General features: G+C 43.6%; 3 protein-coding genes across 6 annotated transcripts; 2 read left to right on the forward strand and 1 right to left on the reverse strand.

Annotated features, from left to right (window-relative positions):
• Positions 1-173: 173 nt before the first annotated feature.
• LOC137125520 (zinc finger protein Paris-like) lies at positions 174-2662 on the reverse strand. The gene is made up of 3 exons (XM_067501132.1): positions 2453-2662; positions 953-1819; positions 174-868 (listed from the first exon to the last, which is right to left on the reverse strand). The coding sequence occupies exons 2-3, from the start codon at positions 1800-1802 to the stop codon at positions 483-485; spliced, it is 1236 nt and encodes a 411-aa protein (XP_067357233.1). The 5' UTR covers positions 1803-1819; positions 2453-2662; the 3' UTR covers positions 174-482.
• On the forward strand, positions 1609-23306 carry LOC137125453 (NHS-like protein 1). 4 transcript variants are annotated; one of them, XM_067500929.1, is made up of 11 exons: positions 1609-1748; positions 2999-3110; positions 3979-4045; positions 12067-12174; positions 13058-13206; positions 15165-15399; positions 15720-15848; positions 15952-16316; positions 16405-20143; positions 20270-20357; positions 20918-23306. In XM_067500929.1, the coding sequence occupies exons 2-11, from the start codon at positions 3090-3092 to the stop codon at positions 21627-21629; spliced, it is 5613 nt and encodes a 1870-aa protein (XP_067357030.1). In that variant the 5' UTR covers positions 1609-1748; positions 2999-3089; the 3' UTR covers positions 21630-23306. The 4 variants fall into 4 exon arrangements, with proteins under 4 accessions (XP_067357030.1, XP_067357033.1, XP_067357031.1 ...); XM_067500932.1 differs by lacking the exon at positions 12067-12174; XM_067500930.1 differs by lacking the exons at positions 1609-1748; positions 2999-3110; positions 3979-4045 and adding an exon at positions 9252-9459.
• Positions 6286-9086, forward strand: LOC137125537 (uncharacterized). Its single transcript, XM_067501162.1, has one exon. The coding sequence runs from the start codon at positions 6641-6643 to the stop codon at positions 7364-7366; it is 726 nt and encodes a 241-aa protein (XP_067357263.1). The 5' UTR covers positions 6286-6640; the 3' UTR covers positions 7367-9086.
• Positions 23307-26837: the final 3531 nt, after the last annotated feature.

Genomic DNA, 26837 nt, shown 5'->3' on the forward strand with positions numbered 1-26837 from the left:
AAAGATTTGACTAAAAAGAGCAAAAGATAATCTGAAAATAAAACTTATTTTTTTTGATTGATCAAGGGACCGTCAAACTAAACTTGGCCTAAAATAACAAGTTATGGCTTTAACAGAAAATATCAGATATTAGGACTTTTAACGGAACCTCTTCTCCAATAACTATTTCACAATTACAAACACCTCAACAAAACATTTTAATAGAGTGCACAGTATGTGAACAGCCAATTATAAAAACAAAAAACGTAACACTGACAGAAAATGACAAGTAAACATTGTGTTGTTAAATGTAGCTTTGGAGTGTAAACAGTTTAATTGCATCAACAGACAGAGCAGCTCATGTAAACAACTGGAGATGTTTGAAACAGAAGCAGTTTGAGTAAAAACATAACTGGGCCAAAACAATATTCATTTTAAAACCCGATTATGAGGCTCAGGGTCCCAAAGTCTCTTTATGATTCTATACAGGTCTCTCCCCTCTTTCATTCATCATCATCTTCCTCTTCCTCCTGCTTCTCCACGTCTTCTATCACCCTCCCAGTTCTCCGCCGTTTCCTCTCCGCTCTCGTCTCCTTCCTCTCTTCTATCCCCTCGTCCTCTTCCTCATTCTCCTCCCCTTCCTCAAACTCCCCTCCTGCTCCCCCCTCACCCTCCTCCTCCCGGGCGTTGCAGCGGCTGCAGTGCCTCCTGAACCCCCCCAGGAAGTGGGATCTGAAGCAGCAGAAGGGGCAGGCGTAACGTCCGGGCCTGTGAGCCTCCCTGATGTGCTGCTGCAGGCGGCTGGGCAGGAAGAAGGATTGTTTGCAGTCCTTACAGGTGTACGGCTGCTCCACCTCATGGCTGCGCACCACGTGACTGATGGCGAAACCTGCAACACACACAGGTGGAGCAGAGTGAGGAGTTTTAGAACATCACAGACAAGCTGGTCAGGAGGGAATGTGTGTGCAGCTACCTTTGAGTTTGGTTTTCCAGCCACAGATCAGACAGATGAAGCGGCTGGAGGCAAAGCGGATCACTTTGGCCATGGCCTCCATCTCCTCCTTGAGCAGTTCTGCGCTCAGCCCGGCCATGTCATCGTCCTCTGCCCCGCCGCTGTGCATTTGTTTGTGGCTAGCGATGTCCCGTCTCACGGCCTGGGTGGCGTACGCTCTCGGAATGTCATGTCTCCGCACCACATGGTTGATACCCAAAACTTTCATCTTGTTCTTCCAGCCACAGATTAGACAGCGATAAATGGCTCCATCAAACATCAGGACGCTTTCATCACCTTCTCTGTCTGGTAGAACCGACTCCTGCCTCTGGGAGGCGCCATCTTCATCATTTCGCTCCCCTTCCTCCTCCTCTTCAGCTTCGCTGCTCCTTTTTCTCTTAAGACTCTCCTTCCCTCCATCTTTTTCCTCCTTCTGACCCTCCTCACCTGTCTTCCTCTTTCCCTCATCCTCGCCCCCGTCCTCCCCTGTTTTCTCCTTTTCTCCCCCGTCACTCCCCTCATCCACTCCCTCTCCTTCTCCTCCCTCCACCTCATCCACGCAGTGTTTGGTGATGATGTGTTTGTACAGCTTGGTGAAGTCCCGGCTAGTGTAGAAGCAGTTTGAGCAGTGGAAAAGCCGGGCAGTGCTCTGGTACATCAGGATGTTGCCGAGGCGACCCACTACCATCCTGTCCAGACAGGAGGGATGAGATGCCGCTATGTGGGACAGCTGGTGGGCATGGCTCTTAGAGAAGTGGCCACAGTTGGGACACTGGAGGTGAGCTGCAACACCACCGCCCACTTCACCACGAGTCTGGATGATGACAGACATCACTGCTAATACTCAAGCTGCATAAACAAGGAGAAACACTAAATTGTCAAAATCTGTTACCTACAGATATCAAATTGCCAATAGCTCCCAATTGTTGCCATAGCTCATAATGTATGTGTGGTACTACTATTTTAACCCTTTATAGCCTATTATAGATTGAAGGAATAATTAGCAGATTAGTAAATAAAAAAAAGTATTTATCCTGCCAGCAAAAACAAAATGTAATAAAACAACAAAATAGGAGACTTTCCTAATAATTTCCTAACAGCCTCAGAATCTCTTAAATTCAGAGCCTTTTAAAGGAAATTGTGAAGACAGAATTTTTCAGGTTACTCAACACTGTGTAAACTAAAATTAGGAATTAAATAATTGCTGCCAGCTACTATATTCCATCCCAACTGTCACCAGACTCCGTTTATATTTCCCGAGTTTTTCCAAACAGAATAAACTAGTGCGGCTCGTTTAGTTTGGAGGTTTGTTTCTTCATTAAATTAGTTTCTTCACGCGTTATTCCGGGCTCGTCATTTTCATGTGATACCTGCAAATGGTCCCGGTTGCTGCTTTGCATCATCAACGTAATAACGGAGCGCAGCTAACAGGCTAATTTCGCTGCTAATGCGCCCAAAGCCATCACTTTCGTGCTTACCCACCTGCCGTTACCACCGGCGGCTTTAATTTGTACCAGATGTCGTGGATGTGCACTAACAGGAAAAGTCCTCACGAAAAATAATTTTAATTGTATTAACATCCCGATCCGTGTCACACCTCGGATAAAGGTGACTTCCTTGTTTACCTCCAGCACAGCCAATCAGGTGGCTTTTCGCCCTCCGAAGATTGACCAACCACAATTGTCGTATAAACAAAACTCTCGCCCTGGCTACAGTTATCGCGAGACCTCGGTTTTGGCTTGGTTTCTCATGTATATCTTTCTCTCTCGTGTCTCGAAAGACAATAATCAAAACCATGTTTAATAGAAGTAAACATTATTGAAACCTAATTATAAAATGTAAAAACAAAATGTATTCCTTTTAACTAGTACTGAAGTAGATCAGTATTTAATTTTTTAAAGCGGCTGACTTGTATTATGTTATATAACTGCTATGCAACAATAAACACTGAATATTTTCATAGATGATGTATGTGCTGCTGGTAAACTGGGTTATACTTTGTCTGTGTGTGCATCTGTTTGTGTCCAGGCCAGACTAAGGTGATTAATGAAGCTATTTCTGTCTAAAGAAGCTCGTACCTGCAGAATAGGAAACTACATCTCCCATCGCCCACCTCAGTATGACATCATGTTGTAATCAGGTGGGTCCTTCTGTGTGCGAATGACCTGCCGAACCAGCAGGGAGCTGTCTAATTTGCTGCCGGGGGAGATGCTCACTTGGTTGGTTGCTGAGCAATGGTTGTTCTCTGTGCGTGCACTTAAAAACACCTTCAACACGAACATCAAAAAGCAGGATTGAGTGATATATTGCACTGATTTTACTTTTAAGTTATGTAAGTTTTAAGTAATCTAAGTTGTTTCTGCGGAGAGGTACAAAATATGGCACCATGTTTTTAATGTACAACAGGACTTTGTGTCCCTTTGCCTAATGATGAGGTGCAGGAAAAAGTGAATCCAGAATGAAAAGGTCAGGACTCCAGTATGAACTATAGTGTTTTAGTACACGAACATATTTCAGCGTCTGGTCCAACGATGAAGTTGTTCTTTGCACTGCACCTGTAGTTTTGACCTTTTCAGCCTGTTTCCAGTGGACATGGGGGAGAATTTACTGTCCCCAAAGAGAGAGAGAGTAAAGTAATATGTACACTGCTGATTCATTGTTCCAAAATCACTACAGGTACTAACACATTTTATATGTACTGAAGCTCTTCTGTTGCAGATTCTCTGATTTTAGCTGTTTGTCTTTTTAAAATGCTGTGTTTTGTTTAATTGTATTTGCAGAGCATTGAATTCACAAATCTGAGCAAGACTGTATCATCGGGGAATGGTCAGCTGTTAGGGGCTTCACTCTGCCATGACGAAGAGAGAAAGTTTGGGTAGAGCAAGGTTTGCTTCGAGTGGGGAGAGAGAGGAGGGAGGGGGCTTTTTATTGTGGCAGAAGGAGGGAGGTTAGACACACACAGTGAGAGGAATCTGTGCTTGAACTTGTGTCTTCTCTGTCTTGGTTAGGCCAGATCCACTTTCACTGACACACTGCGACGCTGGGCAAGAGACGACAACATGCTCTGCTTAAAAGGTGAGAGAGCGAGAGAGAGAGACGTAGAGGAAAAATGAATGTAGAGTTAAGTTTGGGGATGTAGCTGCGGAAAAAGTGTGTGTGCATCAGTAAATATGTGTCTGTGTGTGCTGCCTCCGAAGACAACACCAGCTCCGTGCGTGTGTGTGTGTGTGTGTCATATAGGTCATTTTATCAGGTAGCTGTCAGAACTGTTAACACACACACACACACACACACACACACACACACACACACACACACACTCTATTATCTCTATAACCTTTCCTTTTCTCCTCTTGTCTGTGTTTGTGTTTGTGTGTGTGTGTGTGTGTGTGTGTGTGTGTGTTCTGTCTGCGAGGGTGGAAGGAGCTTTATTTTGGGTGGTACTTTCTGCAACCGTTACTATGGTTACTGCTACTAGTACTGCTAATACTTCTACTCGTACTACTACTTTTACTTCCAGTGGTTGTTCCTTCAATTGCTGAAATGCTTTACCATAATATCTTGTGGCAAAAGTGAAAGTTTTTGGTCAGGAACCATGTGCATTCTTTTAATACGTGTGTGTGTGTGTGTGTGTGTCAGTAATCACTTGGTGGCCTGTTGAGACAGGCTGCAACATCCTATTCCGTTTCCAAAACACAGCTGTTGTGTTGGAGCTTCACATCAGCTTCAGACTCTTGGTTGAGTGTTTGAGATATAGGAGTTGACGGCTGCTAAAACCTTAACATCATAGTTATGTCTGGAACATTTAGTTGATTATTTGTTTGTCTGAGCAGTTTCACACGGTGAAGGTTGCAAACACTGAAAACGGAGCTGTTACATGTGATATTTGCACATTTTGGAGGTTGTATGTACAAATACACATTTGGAGGGTGTGGATTTTCAAATGATGGAAAGAAAGGAGGCGCAATATTAAGAGTTTTTACTTCTTTTGTTAAAACCGTTTGAGAGACAAATTGTAATTCAAAGCTGCAAAGTACTAAATGATCTGAGATGAGCACTTTATTGTTTTTGTCTAGGTTTTGTTTTATTTGCATCAGATGTGACCAGTTCAAGTCACACTGCACTTGAACTGCTGGATGTGGAACTAAAACTCAAATTGTGCCACTTTATTCAAAGTGAGAATACGGGGGAAGTAGAAGTGAGTAGAGAAAGAATAAAGTAAAATATGAAGAGCAAATCTAACTATATAAAGTACAGCTACAGCATGACAACCTGCTCAGTATTATTAGGAATTAAACGCACTTCTGTACATATTACAAATACAAGGTTTATAGATTTTCTTCAACTCTGTTGTCATGTTTTTATCCTGTTGGAGGAGGACAAGTCTCCATCTTAAGTCTATCATGTTGAGGATCCTGCTGCAAAGTAAGGAGCATTTTCACAGATAGAGACAGTGACAAAACTTTGCCTTGAGCCAAACTGCACAAACTCAAAGACAACTGTCAGTAGAAACGTCAAACTGCTGGGAGCCAGGAACTGAAGATTTATAGGACTTTTTTTTTCCCTCTGTCTTTCTGTCAGTCAGGTGATCAAAGGCTCAATTGCTGTTCGAGGTAACTCATTTTATTAATGTGACTGAAACACAAACCGGAAGCTTTTCTTTCTCTCGTAAAAAAAACACTGTTGCTTATTTTAATGTTATTAGTGTTTTTTTAAATACTTTTTTAACACAATTGCAGTTTTCTTTCTTTTTAGATAAACTTTAATTTAACATTAAACATATTGAAGCTGTGCTGCCGGATCCTGTGGTCCAAATATAGTATCGCCCAGCAAATACCTGTCCCTCGCAGGCCATCTGCAGACCTGGATAATCCTTGTTAGTAGATTAGAGACACAGAAAGCGAGAGAGAGGAATAAGAACGACCCACTGTCAACACTTTGAAAGAAACATTACATTTACTGTTGATGACATTTGGACTTGTGGAGGTTGGGAACATTTTGGGGGTTTGGACTTTGGATGCCTGAGGCCTGGAAACGCAAAGGAATGAGAAGAAGTTACATGGAGATGCTGAATGAAGTCTTTGCACCAAACCTAAAGACATTTTTACTATAAAATACATTTGAGCTTTTGTCCTTAAAGATGGAGGTTTTCACATTTTGGACATGTTTTGTGTATAACAGCGACTCTTTTGAGCTTCTACTGTGAAGAGTGGGAAAATTGTCATGTTTTTATTTTGAAGGCTACAAATACTTTTGTTTTTTGTTTCTTCTACTCTTGCAGGACGTTTTTCAGAATGATAATACAGTTTGGGGAATTTTACTCGGTTGGATCTTTGGGTTCACGGATCAGTTTGTGTTCAGATTTTATTGTGAAAAGCTAAGATTTGAGGGATTTATCTTCAAATATTCACTTTTTTACACTAAAATGTTGGATAATCCAAGAACCTTTTAAGGAAAGCCATTTTCTGAAGAGCCAAGTGATTTTTGGACATTTATTGTGAAACTGTGTTGAACTTGGAAAGACATACAGACACTCGGAGCTTTTATGATGAAAGGAAATTCTCTGAGGCTTTTATTGTGAAAAGATGTTTAACAAGAAAGTAGTTTTCATCATCACCTGTGACCTCCACTGAGCTCGGATCCAGTTCTCCAACAGCCACACAGGGCGGGATGATTTCATACGTGGAGTGTCTGGGCGGCGAGGGGGCGGGGCCTGCCGTGGCTTCACGCTGCTGGAACACAGTTCCCGACGAAGAGCGAGATGAGCTGCTTCCCCGCAAGATGGCCGCCCTGCAGCCAAAAACAGAGGGCAGCTTGCGCCGTCGCTTGCTCAGTGCCAAAATCCATCAGCACCACAAAGCCATCTGGGGGATGAATGCCGGAGGTGCCTCAGGCCGACCACAGTCTCCAGTATTTGACCAGAAGACCCTCCCAGCTCACCTTCAGCATCCAGGCCCCTGGTCCCGCCCCAAATACATCCCACCACAGCCCCATGGTCACGCTTCCCTTGCTCCAGAGGCTCATGGGAAACTACTCCCCACTCCTGAGGCTCACAGGAAACTCCATGTCCACTCCGGACCCCTGCAACAGCAGCGCCACACATGTCCCGTTCTCACCCAACGGCACAGAACCACTTCATGCCCACCTAACCCAAAGCCCCGACTTGGTTACACCGTGCCCATCCCCTCCCCTCTCAATGCCCCGGCCCTGCTCAGGGAGCCGGAGGTATCACCACAGTACCAATACCAGCCCCGCAGGAAGCAAAGGTCCAGCTTCTTGTGCTTTAGATCCCACCGAGGGAGGAAATCTGGGCAGGAAGTCACGCAAACCACGCCGCTTCTACACAGAGGTACTGCTAGGAATTCTGTAAACCAGAACCGCTTCCACAACATCTAAAACCGCTTTGTCCCAGCTGCTGTAGCTCTGTGTGGCCCTAAAATGGTCCCTTTTAGCCCGACCTGGCTCCATTTGTCCATCTGTTAACAGCTGTTCCTTGTTGGCCCAGTTAATTCAGAATGGCTCCATTTAGTCTGGTTGGACTCTCCTGGGTTTAGAACAATCCCAGTTAGTGAGATTTGCTTCTTTTCTATCCCTGTATCCCAGATAAACGTATTTGGTGCGATATGATCTTATTTCCATTTTGGCTCAGTTTAGTCCTCAGCAGTACCCAATGTTCCCATTTAGCCCTTTGTGTCAAGTTGGGTCCTGAATTGTCTCAGAATTGTCTCAGATACCCTGTTTTGATTCCATTTGAGCCAAATGTGGCTTTGCTTTTTCCTCAGTCCTACCAGCTTCTCTTAAATCCCATGTGTGTGATCAATAATGCATCACAGCTCCAACCACATATTATCCTCACATAACATGAGGAGCAGAAACACACCACATCTCCATGTTCTCACTTAATTAAGTCCCGTGTGTGTATAATATTCTGTGTGTGTGTGTGTGTGTGTGTGTGAGCAGGGATTAGCTACAGCTCCATTCGATAGGCTAATGGCTAATTCCTGTAATAACAGCTGAACAGGGTTTACTGTGCGACAGCTGCTACCTGTTGTCTTCCCCTGCTGTCGGTCATGTTGTCCAACACACTCGATGCTGCAGTTTACCTCTGTTACCCCGTCGTTACTTTGCCTTTTCGGCCTCTCATTGATTCCATACTTTACATAAAGTGACAGCGTATCATTCAGGCCTGGTGGATTTTTTTGTTCCACTGTCACAGATGATGATCCGGTTCCTCTTTTGATCGGAGCAGTGTTCATGCAGAGTTCAGAGTTGATATCAGAGAAGATATTTCGACTGTAGCTCCTCACTGTGACATATTGATAGTGTGGCCTACTTGCTGTCTAATTAACTAAACTCATTAAAACAGTGGAGACGTGAAGACGGACAGACTGACGGCTGCTGGGCACAAAGAAGTAATTAGCTGCTCCAGTGGCCCACATAGTTGGCACACTTACAGACTGGAACTGTCCCAGTTTGTGACACATGATGAAGCTGATGATGAAGATGAATCTCTGCTCCATCAGCCACTATCACTGCTCTTTATCAATCTGAAGGATTTTTCATAAATATGTAAAAGACAAATGTTCTTTAGTCTCTTTAGGAGACTATTCTGAACAAGTTCGTCACAAACCCAGTTAGTAAATTGGAAAATGACTTGCAACACATACAAACAAATGACTCCGTCAGAGAGAATGAGAGGAAAAGCCGAAAATGACCCAAACTGAATGTTATTGCACCAGAAAGAGCCAGTTCTCTGCTGGACCAACGCTTGTAAACCTGTCCGTGGATCAAACTGACGATAAATACGAAGGATGAGTGAAAGCAGCGTTTGTTGCTTTGGTCAGGTAGGAGATACAAAAACATCTGCCCAGATGTTCTGACACAGAACATAATAGACCAGTTCTGTCCTTTATTATTATAATGATGCAGCTGCTGGAGAAGGTGGTGCCGGGTGAAATGTCCTCACTTTGAAAACAGGGTCCTCACTGAGACGGAAACATTAGAACACAGAGAATAAAAGATGAAAAGCTTCACATATGAAACACACACACTCACTCACTCTGTTCTTTCTTCATGTTCCTTCATCTACAAAGCATCATGTTCCCTGTGTGTGTGTGTGTGTGTGTGTGTGTGTGTGTGCTAATGCAGTGTTTGTTAGCAACCTTCATCACCCGGTGGCACACATGAAGGACACACACACACACACACCAAGCTGGCAGAGAGCCTGAAAGAGACAAAAAGAGAGAGAGGGCGAGCGACCTAGAGAGAGAACAGAGAGAGAGAAGTGGGCGGAGCACAGCGTCGCAGCGACTCGAGCTGCATCGCTGCTGCTGCTGCTCCGTCTCTTTCTGGCTGCTGCAACCAGAGTGTGTGTATGTGTGTGCGCATGTGAGGGTGTGAGTGGGTGCTTGGGTGAGTGTGTGGCGTCGTTATGGTTCTGATCGGAGCGGCGATCAAATCCGTCCTCAAATATCTGAGTAAGACCAGAGGTGAGTGTGTGTGTCTTCGTGTTTATGTGCAGCATGTTTAGGCTCAACCGCTGGGCGAGCGAGCATCACTTGTGCTGTCGTTCTCCAGAGAGTCGTCAGTTAATGTAGTTCGGCTCAGCGGTTTAATGTCTAAAGTCTGTCTTAAATGTCTTAAACTGTCGGTAACCATAGCAACAGTACATGACCTGACTCCATAACCCCTGGAACTTCATCACGGACCATTTGAGCCTCTTCAAGGAATCCTGAAACCACCTTAAATACAAATCTTTTTTTAAAGGGCCTCTTAAACCTCAATGATCCGTCGACCTTTTTCAACGACCACTGACACCCTCAAGGACATCTTACACTTTCTCAAGGAACCCAAAAGACCCTGAAGACCTCCATGAGGAGATCTTCAGATTTTTGTAAAGACCTCTGGTACCTCCTCAGAGATCTCAGTGGCATAAGGTACTTCTGGGATTTCCACAAGCACCTTTTAAGCATCTTTAATCACCACTGCAAGGTTCCTTGAAACCACTTTATACAACAAACATTTTTAGACACCCATTGAAACCTCTCAAATATTTGTGAGTTCTTCTGTATTATACTGGTACCTTCTCAAGAAACCCAAAACCTATAGAGCTGTGGCACCTCCTTGAGAACTTCTGGTACTTCAAGCAGACCTCCAACCACTTCTAAAAAGTGATATCTTGAATCTACTGAAGGCCCTTCAAACCCTCTGACTTCCATAAGGACAACTTGCAAACCCCAGGAACACGTCAAGAACTTTTTGAGTTTTAAGAAATCAGCTCAAGGATTTGTAGAACCTCATCAATGAAGATGGAGATATCCACAAGGAACATTTGAGCTTTCTCAAGCACCCCTGTTACTTATCACGGATCTATTAAACCTCCTCAAGGACCACTCACTGGAACCTGGGCGGAAGGACAACAGGAACCTTCTAAAGAAATATTTGAGTCTCCCTAAACCCCGAAAACCTACTCAAGCTGCCACAGTGACAATTGTTTAATTTCAAGGACCCTACAAACTACGTCAAGTATCTCTGGTACATCTTCAGCGTCCTTTCGAACCTCCCAAAGGCCCCTGTGGTCTCTTTCAGGACCCTGATACATCCTCACTAATCTCTGGTGCTTCGTCAAGGACCTCTCTAATTACACCCGGCAACAGAGAATCCTGCTCTCTGATTGGCTGACAGCTAAATGGTTCTCAGCTGAACCTCTGAGATTTATGTTTCCGCAGACATTACTGTGTCATGTAGTGCAGCCTTTTTCTAGAGAATAATATAAATATATTCAAAAGGAAACTGTTTAATATGTGACTTTGGTACTTTGTACTTCACAATGTGTTTAGATTAAAACAACTTTATTTGAAATGTTACATCTTCTCTCAAAAGAGAAGAAAACACGAAAGAACCACAGTTTCCACAACTTTGATTTTACTTTTTAATTTACTATTTTTAAATATAAAAATTTAAAAGGAAAATAAACTGTTACAACAATTGCTACTGCTGAAACCCATAGTATTAGGATTTATGGCAGAATAATGTGTAGTATCCTAGTTATGAGTCACAATTTGTTATTTGTATGTGGCTGTGATTCTTTCTCTTTCCTCTCTGTGACGCTGTAAAACTGTTTTCTTTTGCAAACAATAAAGTTATTTGAATCCTACTTACTCAGCTGCTTCTGCTGGTTTTGAGACTCGTTATGATTCCTTAGATAAGCAGTAAATTAGAGACCAACCGGAATATAAAATACAGAGTATGAGGCGTTTTTGTAAATAAAAAGCACTAAACACACACACTTACAGTCTTTGCAGAAAAGGAGGAGTTTCTGCCGCAAACCTGAGGATTATTAATATTTCTGATCTAGTTTTACAGCAGACAGTAATAATCTGTGACCATAAGATCTGAAACAAAATCTATTTAATACAACCTGAACAGGCCACACTGCAGAATATACCTCGAACACTTTAAGTATATTTTACTGGTAATACTTATTTTATGTATTTTAATGCAAGGCTCAGTCTTATTGATGTCGCTATTTTTACTTATAGACACTTGTGGGTCTGTAAATGTCAGTTTTATGTCATTTTTTTTATTGTTGACTGACTGTCTTAAAATTAAAATGTTTTTCATATGTTACAGTTATTAAATATGAGGCAGACATGAGTTAAGTAAACAGGGGAACTCACAGCGTAATGTTCAGAACATCTGCACAGTGAGTCCAACCACAGATACAGTATCTTCCTGTGACAATGTTTCCGTCCGGTTTTGTCCTCGGTCGGGTGTCGATGGACGGAACCGAATTGTTTTGTTTATGTTCAACCTGCTCTGTTCAACTGCAGAAAAATGACACTGAATCTCTACATCTGTCCACAAATCTGTCCACTGAAAACCACAGCTGGTCGATCTGCTGCTCCTTCAAAATAAAAGCCCTCTGCTTTGGTGTCTGCGAGGTCACCTTGAGGAAGTACTAAGAGCAGCAGCACTGATCATCACTGCTCGTGTGTGTGTGTGTGTGAATGATTTTGCTGAATCAAGATTAAACACAGAAGCTACACACACTGAACTGTGTGTAACTATACCCTCTGTCTTTGTCTGTGCGGCAGGGGACCGGGACAGTAAGTGGTCTGTTCACTACACCACCCAGAAGCCTCAGCACGGTTTGCTGTTCGTCCCTGGCACGAGACGATCGGGAGGCGCTGACGATCTGCAAGGTCAGAGGTCAAAAGAACTTAAAAGTACAAACATGTGGGACAAGTATTTACAGAATAGACAAAATGGAGACGTCTTCAACCAAATTTCATGCAAAAGCTGAAATCTGCTCATCTAAACTTTTAAAAATAAAAGGAAACTTGCAAACAGTTTTTGTTGTCAACCTACGTTTTCATGTATGTGGGTTATATTGAGTTGGTGACAGATTTTATACCATAGTTTGAAGCTATACTCACGTTAGGATGTTTGCAAAAAGCATTAGAGGAAAGTAAATGTAAGTTGAAGCTTTTTCACTGTGGCAGCTACAGACACTTTGCTTCAGCCGTGTTACGTGATCGGGTTGATTCCAGGTTGTCACTGATGTTATATTAAAGGCTGATGGAGCAGTAAAATAAAAACGCTACTGTGACTTTGCTGCTTCCACGATTCAGCCTGTCTGGGCCACAAATTTGACTATTGAACACTGAGAGCGGATTGCAGAGAGCTGCAGGGGTTTGCCTGCAGCACACACACACACACACACACACACACACACTCTGCTGCAGACTGCATCACAGCAGCTGCAGTGCCACATGTTACCCCCCACCTCAACTCACAGACAAAGGATGAAGGTTGTTCCATTCATGTGTTTCAGTATCAATGAATTGAGTTTATTGTCTTTGATTGATTCCTTGACTTCACTCAAACCTTTTTACTGCAGTTCATCTAATGCACAGCTTCATAAGTTTCTTACACTGATGTGTTGGTGATTAAAAATATTCTTTCATATCTGATTTCCTTTCTCCGATTGATTGTTGATCACAGTTTAGCTCATAATGCCTGCTCTCTCTCTCTGTCTCTCTCGTGTGTGTGTGTGTGTGTGTGTGTGTGTGTGTGTGTGTGTAGCATGTAACGGGCTGACTCAGCATGGCTGCAGCGAACCTGCCAGCTCTCACCTCCACCACCTGAGCTCCGCCTCCCCTCCATCCTCCTCCAGCCTCGACCAATTAGAGGGCAGAACACGCGGAGGCTGGAAGAACAGAAGCCAGAAGATGGTTAGTGACACACACACACATGTTGTTGTTGGATCATGAATATTAATGAAGCCTGACACACTGCAGCAGCACAAAGGCGACAAAGAAGCGACCTCATCATATTTGAAGTCAATGTCTGAAATGTTGCCGCACTCTGTAGATTTGCTGCTTTATCGTTGCAGCAGGTCGCAATGTTTCATCTATGCTTTAAGGTTGAAACGACCAAAAATATTTAAGTTTCTAACCATAAAAGTCCCTGTTCTTATTTCCAGTTCTGACATTGCTAACAGAAGCCTTTCTGGTCACTTTTCCTGTGTGGAAAAAACAGAACACAGCTCTTCCACAGACCTAATGGTTGAGTCAGTTTGATCCTCGTTTATCAGGAGATGTGACATTCACACAGGATGAAGACTCAGGTTCTTCATCTTGTCAGTACCACCTGTTGTCTTTCAGTTCCTGGCTTCTGAACTATGAAAAGTCACCTGTTCCCTGCACAGTTGCTTCATGTTAGTGCCACCTGCTGGTCCCAACACACCAATACATAGTACATAGTATCTGTTACCTTTGCATCTTATTCTTTTGTTCCACCAACTGTCTTTTGTTTTCTCGTGTATCACTGATTTATGTTTCATTCATTGTTTTTCTGTTTCTCACTCTTTTTTCATCCTTCCCACATGTTCTCCTCTGTCCTTTTATCAGAGATCCAGACTCTTGGACTTTCTCTCTCAGTCTTGTTTTTCGGTTTGTTTCAAGTTGTCAGTTTGGAGGAGAAAGGTAAAAACCGATGAAACCCGACCTAGGTAAACTAGAATGAACTAGACCAAACTAGAGCACCAGCCTAACCAAACTTAACAAGACTCCACTGGGCTAAACTAGATAAATGTGTTGTGGTTAAAACCAATTATAGCAGGTCATGTGGTAAAAGAAAACCAGCGGCTTTCGGCGTGTCCCTCCAGGGGTCGCTGCAGCGGAACGTGTTCCGCACGTTGATTTAGCATTTGTTGTTATGCCGGATGTTCTTCCTGCCCCAACCCTCCCGTCTTTATCCGGACTCTGGCCCGGCCCTAGAGTGGCCTTCCGTGGCTGGGCGGGGCCAAACCTGGTGGGGTGGGATTTGATCCCGCGGCCTTCTACATCCCAACCCTATGCTCTACCCATTGAGCAAAGTGGGATTAAACTAGAATCCTGATGAATTCATCTTAGACAGTTAAACTGTCCCATGTTAATCCAGGCTTTACTGAGGTCAAACCTGCATCTACCTGAATGATTAAAAACTCTACAGGAATTAAACTTGACTACTTCTGTGTGAATTTGATTCTGCTGTGCTTAAACTGAGTTAACTGAACTTAATTGCAGTCCCCTCTGCTCGGTTTAAGCTTCGTTTGGCTTTGTTTAAGTCTATATTCTGTAAAGTTAAATTTTGATTAGTCAAATCAGATCTGACTATGTTCTGGGGGTAGACTTTATGTTTATGTCTGAGTTAAACTGAAATTTAAATAAGCTTAATGTAAATTTAACTGGGCTGTGACTACAATGTACAACCAGAATAAACTATGGGTAAATTAAACCTGGTTGCCGTTAATCTAGTTTTACCAGGTTTAAATTAGTCTTTTTCAGAATGATTTAGATTCTATTGATGTTAATTTAGGCTGCATTTGGGTTTATCTCTACTTCACAACGCACAATGCCAGGCTTAAACCTGACCTATCAATTTTAAACTTGACATTCTAAACCTGATTTGTTGTCTGGTTAAATTACAGCTCACAACTGACTCAATGTCCAACTTTACTGAGGTTATATTTTACTCTTTGATGTTAAGTTTAACTCTTAGGTTTAAATACAGCTCCACATAGGTCTAACTCAAACAGTATCAGCTGGGTTAGACTCATGTTGAGTAAAACTGAATTTAACTGGGGTGAAACCAGACCATAAAAAGTCGGTAAGTTGGTTTGTGTGGTAATTTGTTTGTGTGGTCTCAGTCATCAGCCTCTTCTGACGAAGACGAAAGGTTCATCTTGGACAACACACGTCCCCTGACTCCACTGGTCTTGAACCCCATCCAGCTCACATCCAGCTGGGACGCTTTTGCACCTGCTTATGAACCAACAGTCGATGTGGAGATGGAGCCGACCCCTCGTCTTCCAACACCAGAGGAAAGGATGAGGCAGCAGGCCGAGGCAGTTGGTGCTGATATAGTGCCTATCAATATAACAGGTAGGAAACTGGAATCAGATCCAGAGTCTAATATTAAAAATGTTGGTCTTATGTGAAAGTTAAATCTTAGTCTGGACTGAGATATGAGACTGGACTAGAGACTCAATTTATTCTTAAAAAGTAACTGGGGATTTAACTCCAGATTAGGATTTGAGTCAAAATTAAAATTCATCTGAATTTTGCTTTAAGTCAGACTTTGGCTTCAATCTCGACTCAATACTGGATTAGAAACTGAGTCAGACATAGGACGATGACTGTGTAGCAGATAAATCCTCTTTAAAATCTTTACTGTGTTTTTTTCATATGTATCCGCTCTGAAGGTGAGAGTTTTGATCGCCAGGCCTCTTTTCGAAGAACAATTTCCAGGACTGACTCTTTATCTCGGCGACCCCGTAACCTGCCAGGCCGTAAAACAGTTGCCAGCATACCTGATGTGGTCCAGAAGCTGGGTATATACTCCTTTCATAACTCAGTGTCTGATTTGGTTTAACCAGCTTTCCTTTATTAAAAATCACTTCTTCCTACCTTCCTGTATTGCTTTTATCTCTCCAGACACACCACTGGTCCTTCCCAGTCAGTTCTCCATTGTGGGTCAACCTCCCTCCTCCCGTATCTCCACCAACCAACAGATAACTGTAGATGAAAAGGTAGTGGAGAGGGGAGAAATTAGAAAGGAGGGGCAGTCGGCAGGGAGGAAGATCCGAGCCCCGAGAGGAGAAGGTATATCCAGACTCATGGCCTCCTTGACCTCCTCTCCACGTGTCGATCCATGTCAGGACCACGCCAGCTCCATCTGCTCACCCTCCTTAGAGGTCCGCAGCCTCCCTCGTCTGGCAACCAACTCCTCTCTGAACTCTGAGGCCAGCTGTAACAGTGTCTGTTACAGGACACTCAGTGCCTCCTCATCTTGTTGCCAGGTGAGTTTGGGAGAAATTACTTTTTAAATGTTACTAACTACATAAACAGATAATCTTTAAAAGAATCTTTCTGTTTTCTCTTCTCTAGTCACAAGATCTAAAGAGTTTCCCCAGCGACCTCCAGCCCCTGCTGCCCTTTGACCCAACTGCAAGAGTCATTCCGCAGTCTCCTTACTCCTCCTCCTCTTCGTTATCTTCCTCTCCAGGCACTTCCTCCCTCCCCACCACCCCCAGCCATGCCCTCCAACCAGAGTGGTCTTATCTCAGTGATAAACCCCTGAATGAGGCTTCCCAACATCACAGTTCCACTTCTTCCTCACACTACCTCTCGTCTTCCTCCATCGCAGACTCAGAGTCTCAGTTTAGCTACCAGACTCTGGATGACCAGACCCAGCACTACACCCAGTGCTCCTACAGTGAGGCGAGTTGGAGCTCTCAGCCCCTGTCCCCCAGCTCCAGTGTCCATAGCAGCCAGACTGAGGGTGACTGGAACACCATAACTCAGATGAGGTGTGTTTCTGGGGAAAGTTGGAGCTGTGATCCCCTGCTGTCATCGTGGTGCTCCTCTTCAGCTTATGCTGACAGCGCATCCTTGTGTTCGGATAAAAATACCTCCTCTCCCCTACTAAACCGAGAGAAAAGGGAGTCCAGTTCCTCCTCCTCCTGCTCTCGCAACATCATCCGCAGCATCTCACTCCGCAAGTCCAAGCGACCACCTCTTCCACCACTGCGCTCTGACTCTTTGAAGCGCCGATCGGGTCGTAGCAAACCCTCTCGCTCCACCTCAAGTCCCCGTCTGGAGAGCAGGCCCCATCTTGAGCACATTGCCCAGCAGACACCCACTTCATCTCCGCAGACCTTCCATGACCCATGGGTGCCCAGGAACAACAGGAATAACTGTGGGACAGTCACAACCTTTGAACCCTTAAGCCAAGTTTGCCATGCATCAACCTCAGATAACTCTCCTCTATCTGAGCACCTCCCCCAAAGCCCCACCCAAGCTCTGGGCTTCGCTCCCGGGTCTCCATGCTCAGAGGAGGAAGCACTGAGATTTACTCTTAACACCCAACCAGATGCATCTTCTGTGGCTGGCCTGCATCGCCTTGCTTCACCCTCCAGTGGTTACTCCAGCCAGTCTAACACCCCCACACCTGGCACTCCTGTGTCTTCCCCCCTCACCCCCTCCTCCCCTCTTACAGCAAGCCCTGGACCTTTCTATCTCCCTCTGTCCTCCCCTTTCCCCTCTCCCAAACCATCTTCTTTACCCCTGTCTCCTGCTGCTTCCTCCCTGTCCAGAGCTCCCTCTCGGGGTGAAGGGAGGCCAAAGCCGCCAGTGCCAGAAAGGAAGTCGTCACTCTTTTCCTCAGTCTCCTCTTCATTCTCTTCCACCTCTTCCCTCTCCTCCTGCACTTCATCAGAGCATCCTCTTCTCCCTGCTCCACTAGTTCCTCCTCCACTACCACCTCCTGCTCCCCCCCTTCCCCATTCATGCTTGCCTGCTTCTCCTTCATTCACCAATCTGTCTGCTGCTCCTCCCCCTCCACCTCCACCTCCACCTGCAACCCCTCCTACTCTACCACCTTCATCCCTTCCCACTCCTCCTCCTCTACCTCCTTCAACTCGTCCACCTCCTCCACCCTACTCATATGCAATCAGCAAAGCCTCTCATCACGCATTGGAGCCCACTGTGTCATCATCAACTGTCTTCTCTCCTCCCTCATCTCCTCCTCCTTTTCCTCCTCCTCCTTCTCCTCCTCCTTCCTTTTCAGAAACCCCAGAATTCCCACTAGCTACCCTTCCACCACCACCACCACCACCAGCTTTTCCTGTCCTGCCTACTCTCCCCACATCCTCATCGATTTGCCTTCTGTCATCAAGACTTGGCAAGTCCCCAGACCCTTTTGCCAGGGTGGCCACACACCACTTTCCCTTGGTCACTGCCCAAGCTTTGCAGGGTGTCAAGCTTCGGTCCATCAAGAACCAGGAAGGTGTCCTTGCTAGCCCTGTGCCAGTCAATGATACATCTGCTGATGCTACAGTTTATAGCCAACCTAGAATGTTGCCAGCTAATGCTAAACATTCTGATAGCAGTCACAAACTACCAACCAAAGAAGTCTGTTCAACCTGTCCTCTGTTGGCTAATGCTAATCTTGATGGCCTGGCCAACGGTGCTGTTAAACTATCTGATCCAGGATCAGAAAATGCTGTCCGTGATCTTGGTAGCAATGAAGATAATATGTCTAATGCTTTAACTGGTAATGCAAACGTTGATGGAAATCCAAATGGTCTGAAAATAGATCATGATTACTACAGCAAAATGGATATGAGAACATCCAACGGTAACACAGTTTATGCTAATCATCAGAGCCAACAAGCCATTATTTCTAGCCCAGCTAACGAAAGAAACTCTGGGCATCAGATTACCAGTGGTAAGACTCTTCAAGAAGTCCAGTCCAGTAAACAACAAAGAGCAGAGTCAGAAATACACGCTACGCCCTGGGTTAAAATGTTAAATGGTGTGGACAAAAACCGTGTCAACAAAATTGTCCAAGACTCTACTTTGCAACAACAGCAGGTCAAAGACACAATTCAATCCAAGCCTTACTGGACTTTATCTGGAACAAATCAAATGTCACAAAAAGAAAGCAGAATATTTCTGCCAGAGAACAAAGGTAAAGTAGAGACAAATGACAAGAGTAATTCAGAAATGCAACATCAAAGTGCTGATGTAAGTCCCGCAGTGTATAGCCAAGTTAAACAGAGGAACAAACTTTTTAAGCCAGGTAGCCCAAGGAAACACAGCTCCCCAGAGAAGACAGTGCTACCAAAAAAGCCTGATCTTTGCATCCTGGGTCCAGTGGCATCCCCTGAGGCCAACACCACTGTCTCACGTGACACCTCGCCACAGAAGCAGAAGCCACCAAAATCGTACAAGGAGCCAGACCTCTCACTGACCTCACCCAGAGAAATAAAACTACTATATACATCGAGGCGTTCAGGAGAACCACTCAACAGCATCTCTGGGACTTGTGGAACCCTCGAGATCACTGGTATTTCGTATGGTCAAAGCTATACTGGGACCAGCACCTTTGGCATTATGGGTACTGCAGGGAGTAGAAACACTTCCAATGGAATCCAGAGCCCTTTGGAGGACTGTGGTACATCGGGAATTTGTGAAACTGTGGAGAGTAGCATCTTGGAAAGCTGTGGAACCTCAGGAACATCAACCTTAGGGAACTTGGGGACCCACAGAGGTACTTCTGATGAAACAGACCCCCGTCGTCTTTATAAAGATAATCAGACATTTCATAAGAGGCTGATGAAATCATCGCTGGCTGAAGATGAAGAGGAAGATGAAAAGGTGGAAGAACAAAGGCTAAAAACAACAATGATGGTAAGGATGTCATCCTCATCAAAGAAAAAGGTCAAAGCAACAAAGAGGAGGAAGAGGAGGACAGGCAGGAAACTACTGATGATGTCACCCACAATGGAGCCCTCCCCTTCTTCATCGTCATCATCATCTTCATCCTCATCCTCATCTGGAGATGAACAAGATGTGGTGAAAGTAAGAGCGATGCCAACAACTGCGAGTCTGAGAATGACAAAGGAAGTTTGCGATGAAGAGACTAGCGACTCTGAAAGCTCCTGTGCTCAGATTGGTCAGAGCAGGTACTCCCTCAGCAGCGCACTGTCCACTGAAAGCCTGCGGGGGGACCTGTCACTTCCGGACCTGCTGATACACGAAGCAGGGGATGAAGAAGTGAAGAAGAGGGGCAAGGAAGGAGCACAGAGTACAGAAATGAAGGAGACCAGAGGACCTTCAGGTCGTAAGTCGAGTTTAATGGAGTTGCTCTTAAGCTTAAAACCCTTTAATATTAAGTTTAGTAAGAGATTTTTGAGCCGGTAGGTCTTTATATCCAGTTTTAACTCTGCCTTTTTGTGTTCTTCTCCAGCTGATCTCTTTGTCAGAGTTTCAGCAGATCAGATGTTCATCTCCAGTCAACCACGAACCACGGAGGATCTATTTGCTGTCATTCACAGGTAGAAGCACAAAAGTACACAATGCTGCTGTACAAACCCATCAGCCAAGTGCTCATGTGTTTGACTGATTTCTTCTGTCTGCCGCTGTGGAGCAGTGCTGTGTGGGAAGGCACAGTCTGAATACCCTGTTAGGCAGGTTTGGCTGCAGGTAAATCTCTGGTGGGTCACACATGTATAGTAGATGGAGTTCCTGGTCCTTGGTAGATAATTTTCACTAATATTATCTTGTCCTCCTTCCATCTTTAACATGAGTCCGTCCGTTCTTTTTATACCCAAATAAGAATTGCTACCAGTCTCCTCGTTTCTTAAGGCCCCATCATCCTGCTCCCTGAATAAGATGCTTATTGTTGTCTCCCTCATAGTTGGAAGGTTCCTGTAGCAGCATCTTTCATCCCCTAAATTGGAAGCTTGTTCCTTTGTATTCTCTTAAGTGTTGTTTGTTGGTCACCCGGTAGTTTCCTGGTTCCCAATGAAGCCAGCCATGTTTTTTTATAGACTACCTAACCTTAGATGTTGATTCATAATGAAACAAAAATGTCGTCTTTCTCTATCTGTCTTAGGTCTAAGAGAAAGATGCTAGGAAGAAAGGACTCGGAGGAAGATGGAAATTGCATCATGTCTTCCTCCTCCCGCCCTGTAACCCCTGCCAACCCTCTGCTCCGCTCAACACGACCTGCAGCCCTCAGAAGTCAAAGGTCAACGAGAAGCGAGAGCTTCAAGGCTCTCTTGCTTAGGAAGGGCAGCCGGTCCAGGTCGTCCTCTCGACTCTCGGCTGTCGAGCAGCTTTGCAAAGCCTCCTCTCCTACCTCCACCGACTTCCAGGGCGTGTTGTCATTGCCACCTCCACTAGAGGAAATGCAAGTCAAATCCAGAAGCTCAAGCTTGTCCCATACCTTGGACAGACGTGACACCAATGCCAGTCTGCCTCTGGATATACCAGTGTCCCCCACATCTCTGGGCAGTCAGAACTTTTCTGTAATGTTCGGATTTAAGCAAAGAGATCTGACATATAATGACTTCCTCTTCACCTCCTCCTCTCCCTTCTTCTTCCTCTCTTCCTCTTCCCCCTCCACGCGTCCTCGCTTCTTTACTCCTCCCTGCTCAGCCAGCCGACGTTTTGGTGCTCGCTGCCGCCTCTTCGCAACCCCAATGGCTGCCATCTTTGAAGGGGAATGTGAGGAAGAAGAGGAGGAAGAAAACAACAATGAAGTTTTTGCTGAGTCTCCAGGAACCGAAGGAGAAACGAGTCAGAGATTGTTAGAGATTTGTTGATAAGAAGGCCAAATTTATAGAAGCTGCTGCAACTTGGAGTCAACATATAGTAGCTGGACAATAGTTCTGTGATGCTTTGATGTTCTTATCTATGTTAGTGTTCACAGAAAAAACAGATCTATTACAAATTCTTAATCGGGTGTAAAACAGTCCTAGAACATGGTGCACTGCCTCAGCAAACTGAACGGATCTGAGCTGGATCCATAACCTGAGGCTTTTAGCTGAATGTAGGTAAGCACACTTGACAACTCCTTGATAAAGGATGTGTTTTTTTTTTTATAGCCACTGAACTATGGTAGCCTGGAAAGGACATGCATGTAACCATGCCTGGTGTTTTTGCTCATCACCGAGGCATCGCAGCCTCAAGAAAAAAAGCTCATTGCAATAGTAATACATTTGTTGTGATCCTGCAAGTATGTTGCATATTTGGCTTTTTTGTTTTCACTTTCATGAACGAATTCATGAAAGGGTCATATTTTCTTACAACATAAAGTATTTGTCTTCTGTGTATAGTTTGTTCATTTTATACTGTCATGCACTAATATGTGGCCTCTCCAGCTTTATCGTAGCGAAAACTATATTCATTTGCGATCAGACTAAATGTTATATTATAGTCTTATATAGAATAAAAATAACAAAAACGTTAAACAGTTTCATTCCAATGTTCACCCCAGACTTTTTTCAGAACATCATCGAAATGAGAATGAAGTTCTCTTGTTATTGGTTTAGTGGTGAGTATTGAATCTTTTGCTTCTGATCAGGGACTGTATGAAAATTATTGGACTCACATTTCACTTTCTAAAAAGCCCATAAAAGGACCATCATCATATTTTTTAAACTTTTATTTTTTTAATGCAAAAATAATTCAGTGTCATTGATTAACAGGAAACTACGAACTTCATCTTCTGAGCTTTTTTCCATGGAAGGGAATTTGGTTTTTCATGTAAATTTATAGAGTTTTACATGTTTTATTCCAATTTCTCTCTTTAGCAAAAATAAAAGTGACCATTTCGTTACGTTAATAATTTTTGTGCAGTCCCTTAAAAATAGATCTCATGATTTTAGTTTTTAAATATTGTTATGCAGCAGCTACTAAATTCACAACAAAATCCCACTAGCTGGCCACTAGGGGGAGGGGGATTTTAACCCTTTTCAAGTGATGCTGAGCTTTTTTAGGGGATGTAGTTTGGCCTGTACTGTAAATAATCTTTCATCTTTATCTTTTATGGTGTTTCTGTGTTCTTCTTTATGTGGCTGCTGCCAGACTTTAATTTATTTCCTGAAGCATTTTTTCAGCTCCAGTCTCCATCATAGCAAGTCATTTTCAAGCCTCAAATCGTTGTTTTGTTTTGTTTTCAGGTAGCAGGTAGTGACTGAGGATGTAACTTTATTAAGGTGGAGACGTTCAATTTAGGGACATAAGTGTCTTCTCTATGTGAATGTAAGAGGTTCAGATTTACCGTATTAACCCTTAAAATGAATAAAAGTGTGTGGAAACCTGAATTGAGGAGGAAAGCACTTTGAGAAAAGGAAGTGGAAGTGATGAATGAGAGGACATTGTGTTTAAAATGTATTTATGTGTGTGGAGAAAAGATGGAAGTAAGGAAGTGAAACCACTGTAAAAAAAAAAACAGCTTGAAGAATGAAATGGACGCAATAAAGAATCAACTGAATTTACGAACGTGCTTTCATTGTCAAATTCCTGTGTACAAGATGTTTGACGAAAGTTGAAAATAATCCCACTGGAGGAAGAAGAACTAAACGCTGAGCAATGAAGATGTAAACACCTGAGGTTAGTGGAGTAGCCAGAAAGTAGAAACCAACAGGAAGCAGGTAAGAAACGGACTTTATTCTAATGAATCAGGGTGCAGCCTATAGCTCTGGCCACTGAGGGGGGCTGTGGGCCCATTTTGGTTCTAGTTAGACTTGTTCAAATTGTTCATTTTCCAGCTTGTTGCTTCTTTGAACTTTTAACTGAACTTAATGACTCTTGTGGCCCAACAGGTCACGGTCAGGTCCTCTGGGACTATGCCTGGTTGGACCATTCAGCAATGTGTCTAATATGTTAAGATGTTTACAGTTTCCGTTATGACTGTTTTTTAATCTCTACAAGAGATGTACAGATGTTTTTAACTATCTTTGTGGATTCTACTTGTTCTGAGATTTAATAAATGTATGAAAAGGTGTTAAACAGTTTTGAAATCTGAACCCAAACAACTGAACTACTGTTGCGCCCTGGGAACTAAATAGTTCTTAAAACAAGAGCCTGTGAGATTTAAGCCATTATCAGGGGTCATTATCAAGGTCTAAGAGGCTGATGTTCCTGATGTTTGTTGTAATCTTCCACGGAAGGTTTATTTGAAATGTTCCAGTGGGTCTGTGGAGTTTACAGAGATTAAGACATTTTGAACTGTTGTTAAAGAGCTTTTAATAGATCTTAATGGGTTTTTGGCCACTACTCAAAGACCTGAAGAGCTCCAGGCATTATGAAGGCATAAGAGCAGTTCTTGAGGGTTTTTCCAGTATTTTAGGTTTAATGAGGGAGGTTTCAGGTGTCTTTGAAGAAATGTGAGAGGTTGTAGAGACGTTCCATAGGTTCCTAAAAGAGTTTGCAGCGTTCTGGTGGTTTTAGGAGCTCAGGAATAGGCTTGTGAGTCTTTTGGAGAGTATTTCATGATTCTGATGACTTAGTAGGATCCTGAATGAGGTTCCAAAGGTTCCAGGAGACAGAAAGTGTCACTTACTTTCTACATACACCTATTAGTTTGTAGCTTACTCCCTAAACTGTTTTGCCTTTGCCAAGTAGTTTTCCTATTAATGAATCCACCTAAAAGCTCAAATTGTCCTAACCGAGAAATGTGACGGAACAAATAAGCAGTGTGTTACTCAAACTGCCGGGAGCTGTGTATTTGTATGTGGAAGAGGTCAGATGAAGCAACAAATCCTTATATTGTCAGGATAATTCAGCAGCATCTGTCCTGGGGCAAAAACAGAATATGAAATGATTATTATTATTATTCTGCCTCTGAACTTAGCAGCAAGACACAAGGCGAGTTTTATTTATGAGGCATTTTGTTTGGTTGAGGTCTCTAACGTGGGACACGAGTAGCCGCTGGGTGAATAGACTGAGCAGCTGTGTGGTTGCTGCTTTAGTGCTGAGGCTTCAGATCTGAGAATAGAAAAAAGTATAACAAAAAAACCAAAAAGCAGAATAGAACAAACTGGGTACAGGACAGAAAGCACAGAGAAAGTATTCATCATTACGACACATTTAGACAACTTGTAATGTTTACATTTGTGTGTTTGGTCGTCTCCATAGTGTCGGTGAACAGTTTACAATGACCCCATTTGACTTTTAGCCCTTGTGTTGTAATTTGCGTCTCAACAGTTTTAATTGTCTGATTGTTGAGCCTCAAACCTCCGCTGTGTTTTTCTTCTAATCCAAATATTTTACTCCTCCAGGATTCATTTTAAAAGACAGAAGAAAACAGTAACTAAGTAGAGTTATGATTTGGAAGTTCTTTTACTTTCCCTCCACTACAGTCCTGATGCCCAGAGAAATCACCTTCTTAGTGGGGTACTGCTACTTTTGGATTTCAAGTACGTGTTGTACGAGCAACATCAGTACTTCAGCTTGAGTGAATAATCGGAATTTGTTTTAGACAAGTACTTGGACTTTTACAACTCTGTATATTATAATTAACAAAAAGGAAGTGGCAGTATAAGTATCATCATCTGTTACAAGTAAAAATCCTGCATACTGAAGAAATACTTGTAATAAAAGTAAAAGTATGAATAACTTCCATCAGTGCATTTGATATTGTGTATTATTGTTTTCCAGCTGGTAACGATGGAGCTGATTTTATTGACTGTATTTGTTGATTTGATGCTTATATGTTGTTAATTCAATATTTATGGAGATCAAAAAAAGTTTATATAAATTTAGTTTAATTGATCTGAAAAAATCTGGGTGTTTGCCTCTGAATTGCAGTAAGAACGAGCAGAAAATGTGATGGAGTACTCAGAGCAGTAGGATGTTATTGTAGGATTACATCAGAAGGTGAGAGGTCACACACTGTTGTTGTTGGCTTTTCAGCCAATCACTTGTGGTTAAGAAATCAGGTAAGTGTGTGTTTGTGCGCGTGTGTGAGCATTTTTGTTTCGCCAGCCTGGCAGAACGGAACGCGTTCACTGAGTGTGTTTAGATTTTCTTAACGTGACCGTGTGTTTTCATCGGCTTTATTTTGGTGAGAGCTTTTGTTTCGGTCTGCGGTTGGGGGGTTCCCGCGATCTTGGCACCAAAGGGGGCCTAACATCGGAGGGACCCCCCCGACGGGAATCAGAGTCAGCGTGTGATTATAGATGACACAGAACATTCGGTGGAAAAGGACCCGACCGTTTGCAAGAATGTGTGGCTCCTGAGAACACAAGTGGGTTTGTTGGGTTTCAGTGGTTCTCCAAGGTGCAGTGGGCCTTTAAAGAGGTTCTGGGTTCTGGATGTTATTGTGTGGGCTGCTCAACATCTTCAGCAGTTCTGGGAGAAGACACATAGATGCTGAGAGACAGACAGATTCCTCAGTCAACTCCTTTGATTGGCTGTACAGTGGGTTTCGTAGTCCGGAGGCCCCCTTTAGTCTTTCCCGAGAATGTGTTTGGGGTCCTTTAAGAGCCTTAAGGGTCCGATGTGGGTCCAAATTTTTTTAGTGTTGTTAAGGACATTAAATGGGCCCTCGAGGGACGTGCAGACGTTCTTGGGGATGTTCCAGAGTAGGTCATGTAGTAAATACTACAGTACTGCAGTACAGGCCTGGATATGTACTGCGTGCAGTTAATGGCCCCGGGAAAACTGTGTCGGCATTGCAGTGACCTGCATGAATAAACAGGCGTCATTGCTCCACAAATGTCCCCTTTAAACCCTGAACAAATACAGTTAGAGAAAACACACACGTACGCACATGAGTACGTAGAGTATTCGCTGCGTTTTCCACATGCAGTACATTCACCCCCACGTACATTCCTGAGAAATCCTGCTTCCACAGTAAATCACCGTTCTTACACACTGCTAATGTATTTACATGCACACACACACACACACGGAGCTGCTGAGTGATTTGATATCTGATGGAGCAGATGAACAAATAAGGGTGGAACACAAAGTTCACCATCAGTACCCAGAGGTGTGTGTGTGTGTGTGTGTGTGTGTGTGTG

This window comes from Channa argus, chromosome 4, assembly GCF_033026475.1.
Source record: "Channa argus isolate prfri chromosome 4, Channa argus male v1.0, whole genome shotgun sequence".
Classification (NCBI taxonomy): Eukaryota; Metazoa; Chordata; class Actinopteri; order Anabantiformes; family Channidae; genus Channa; species Channa argus.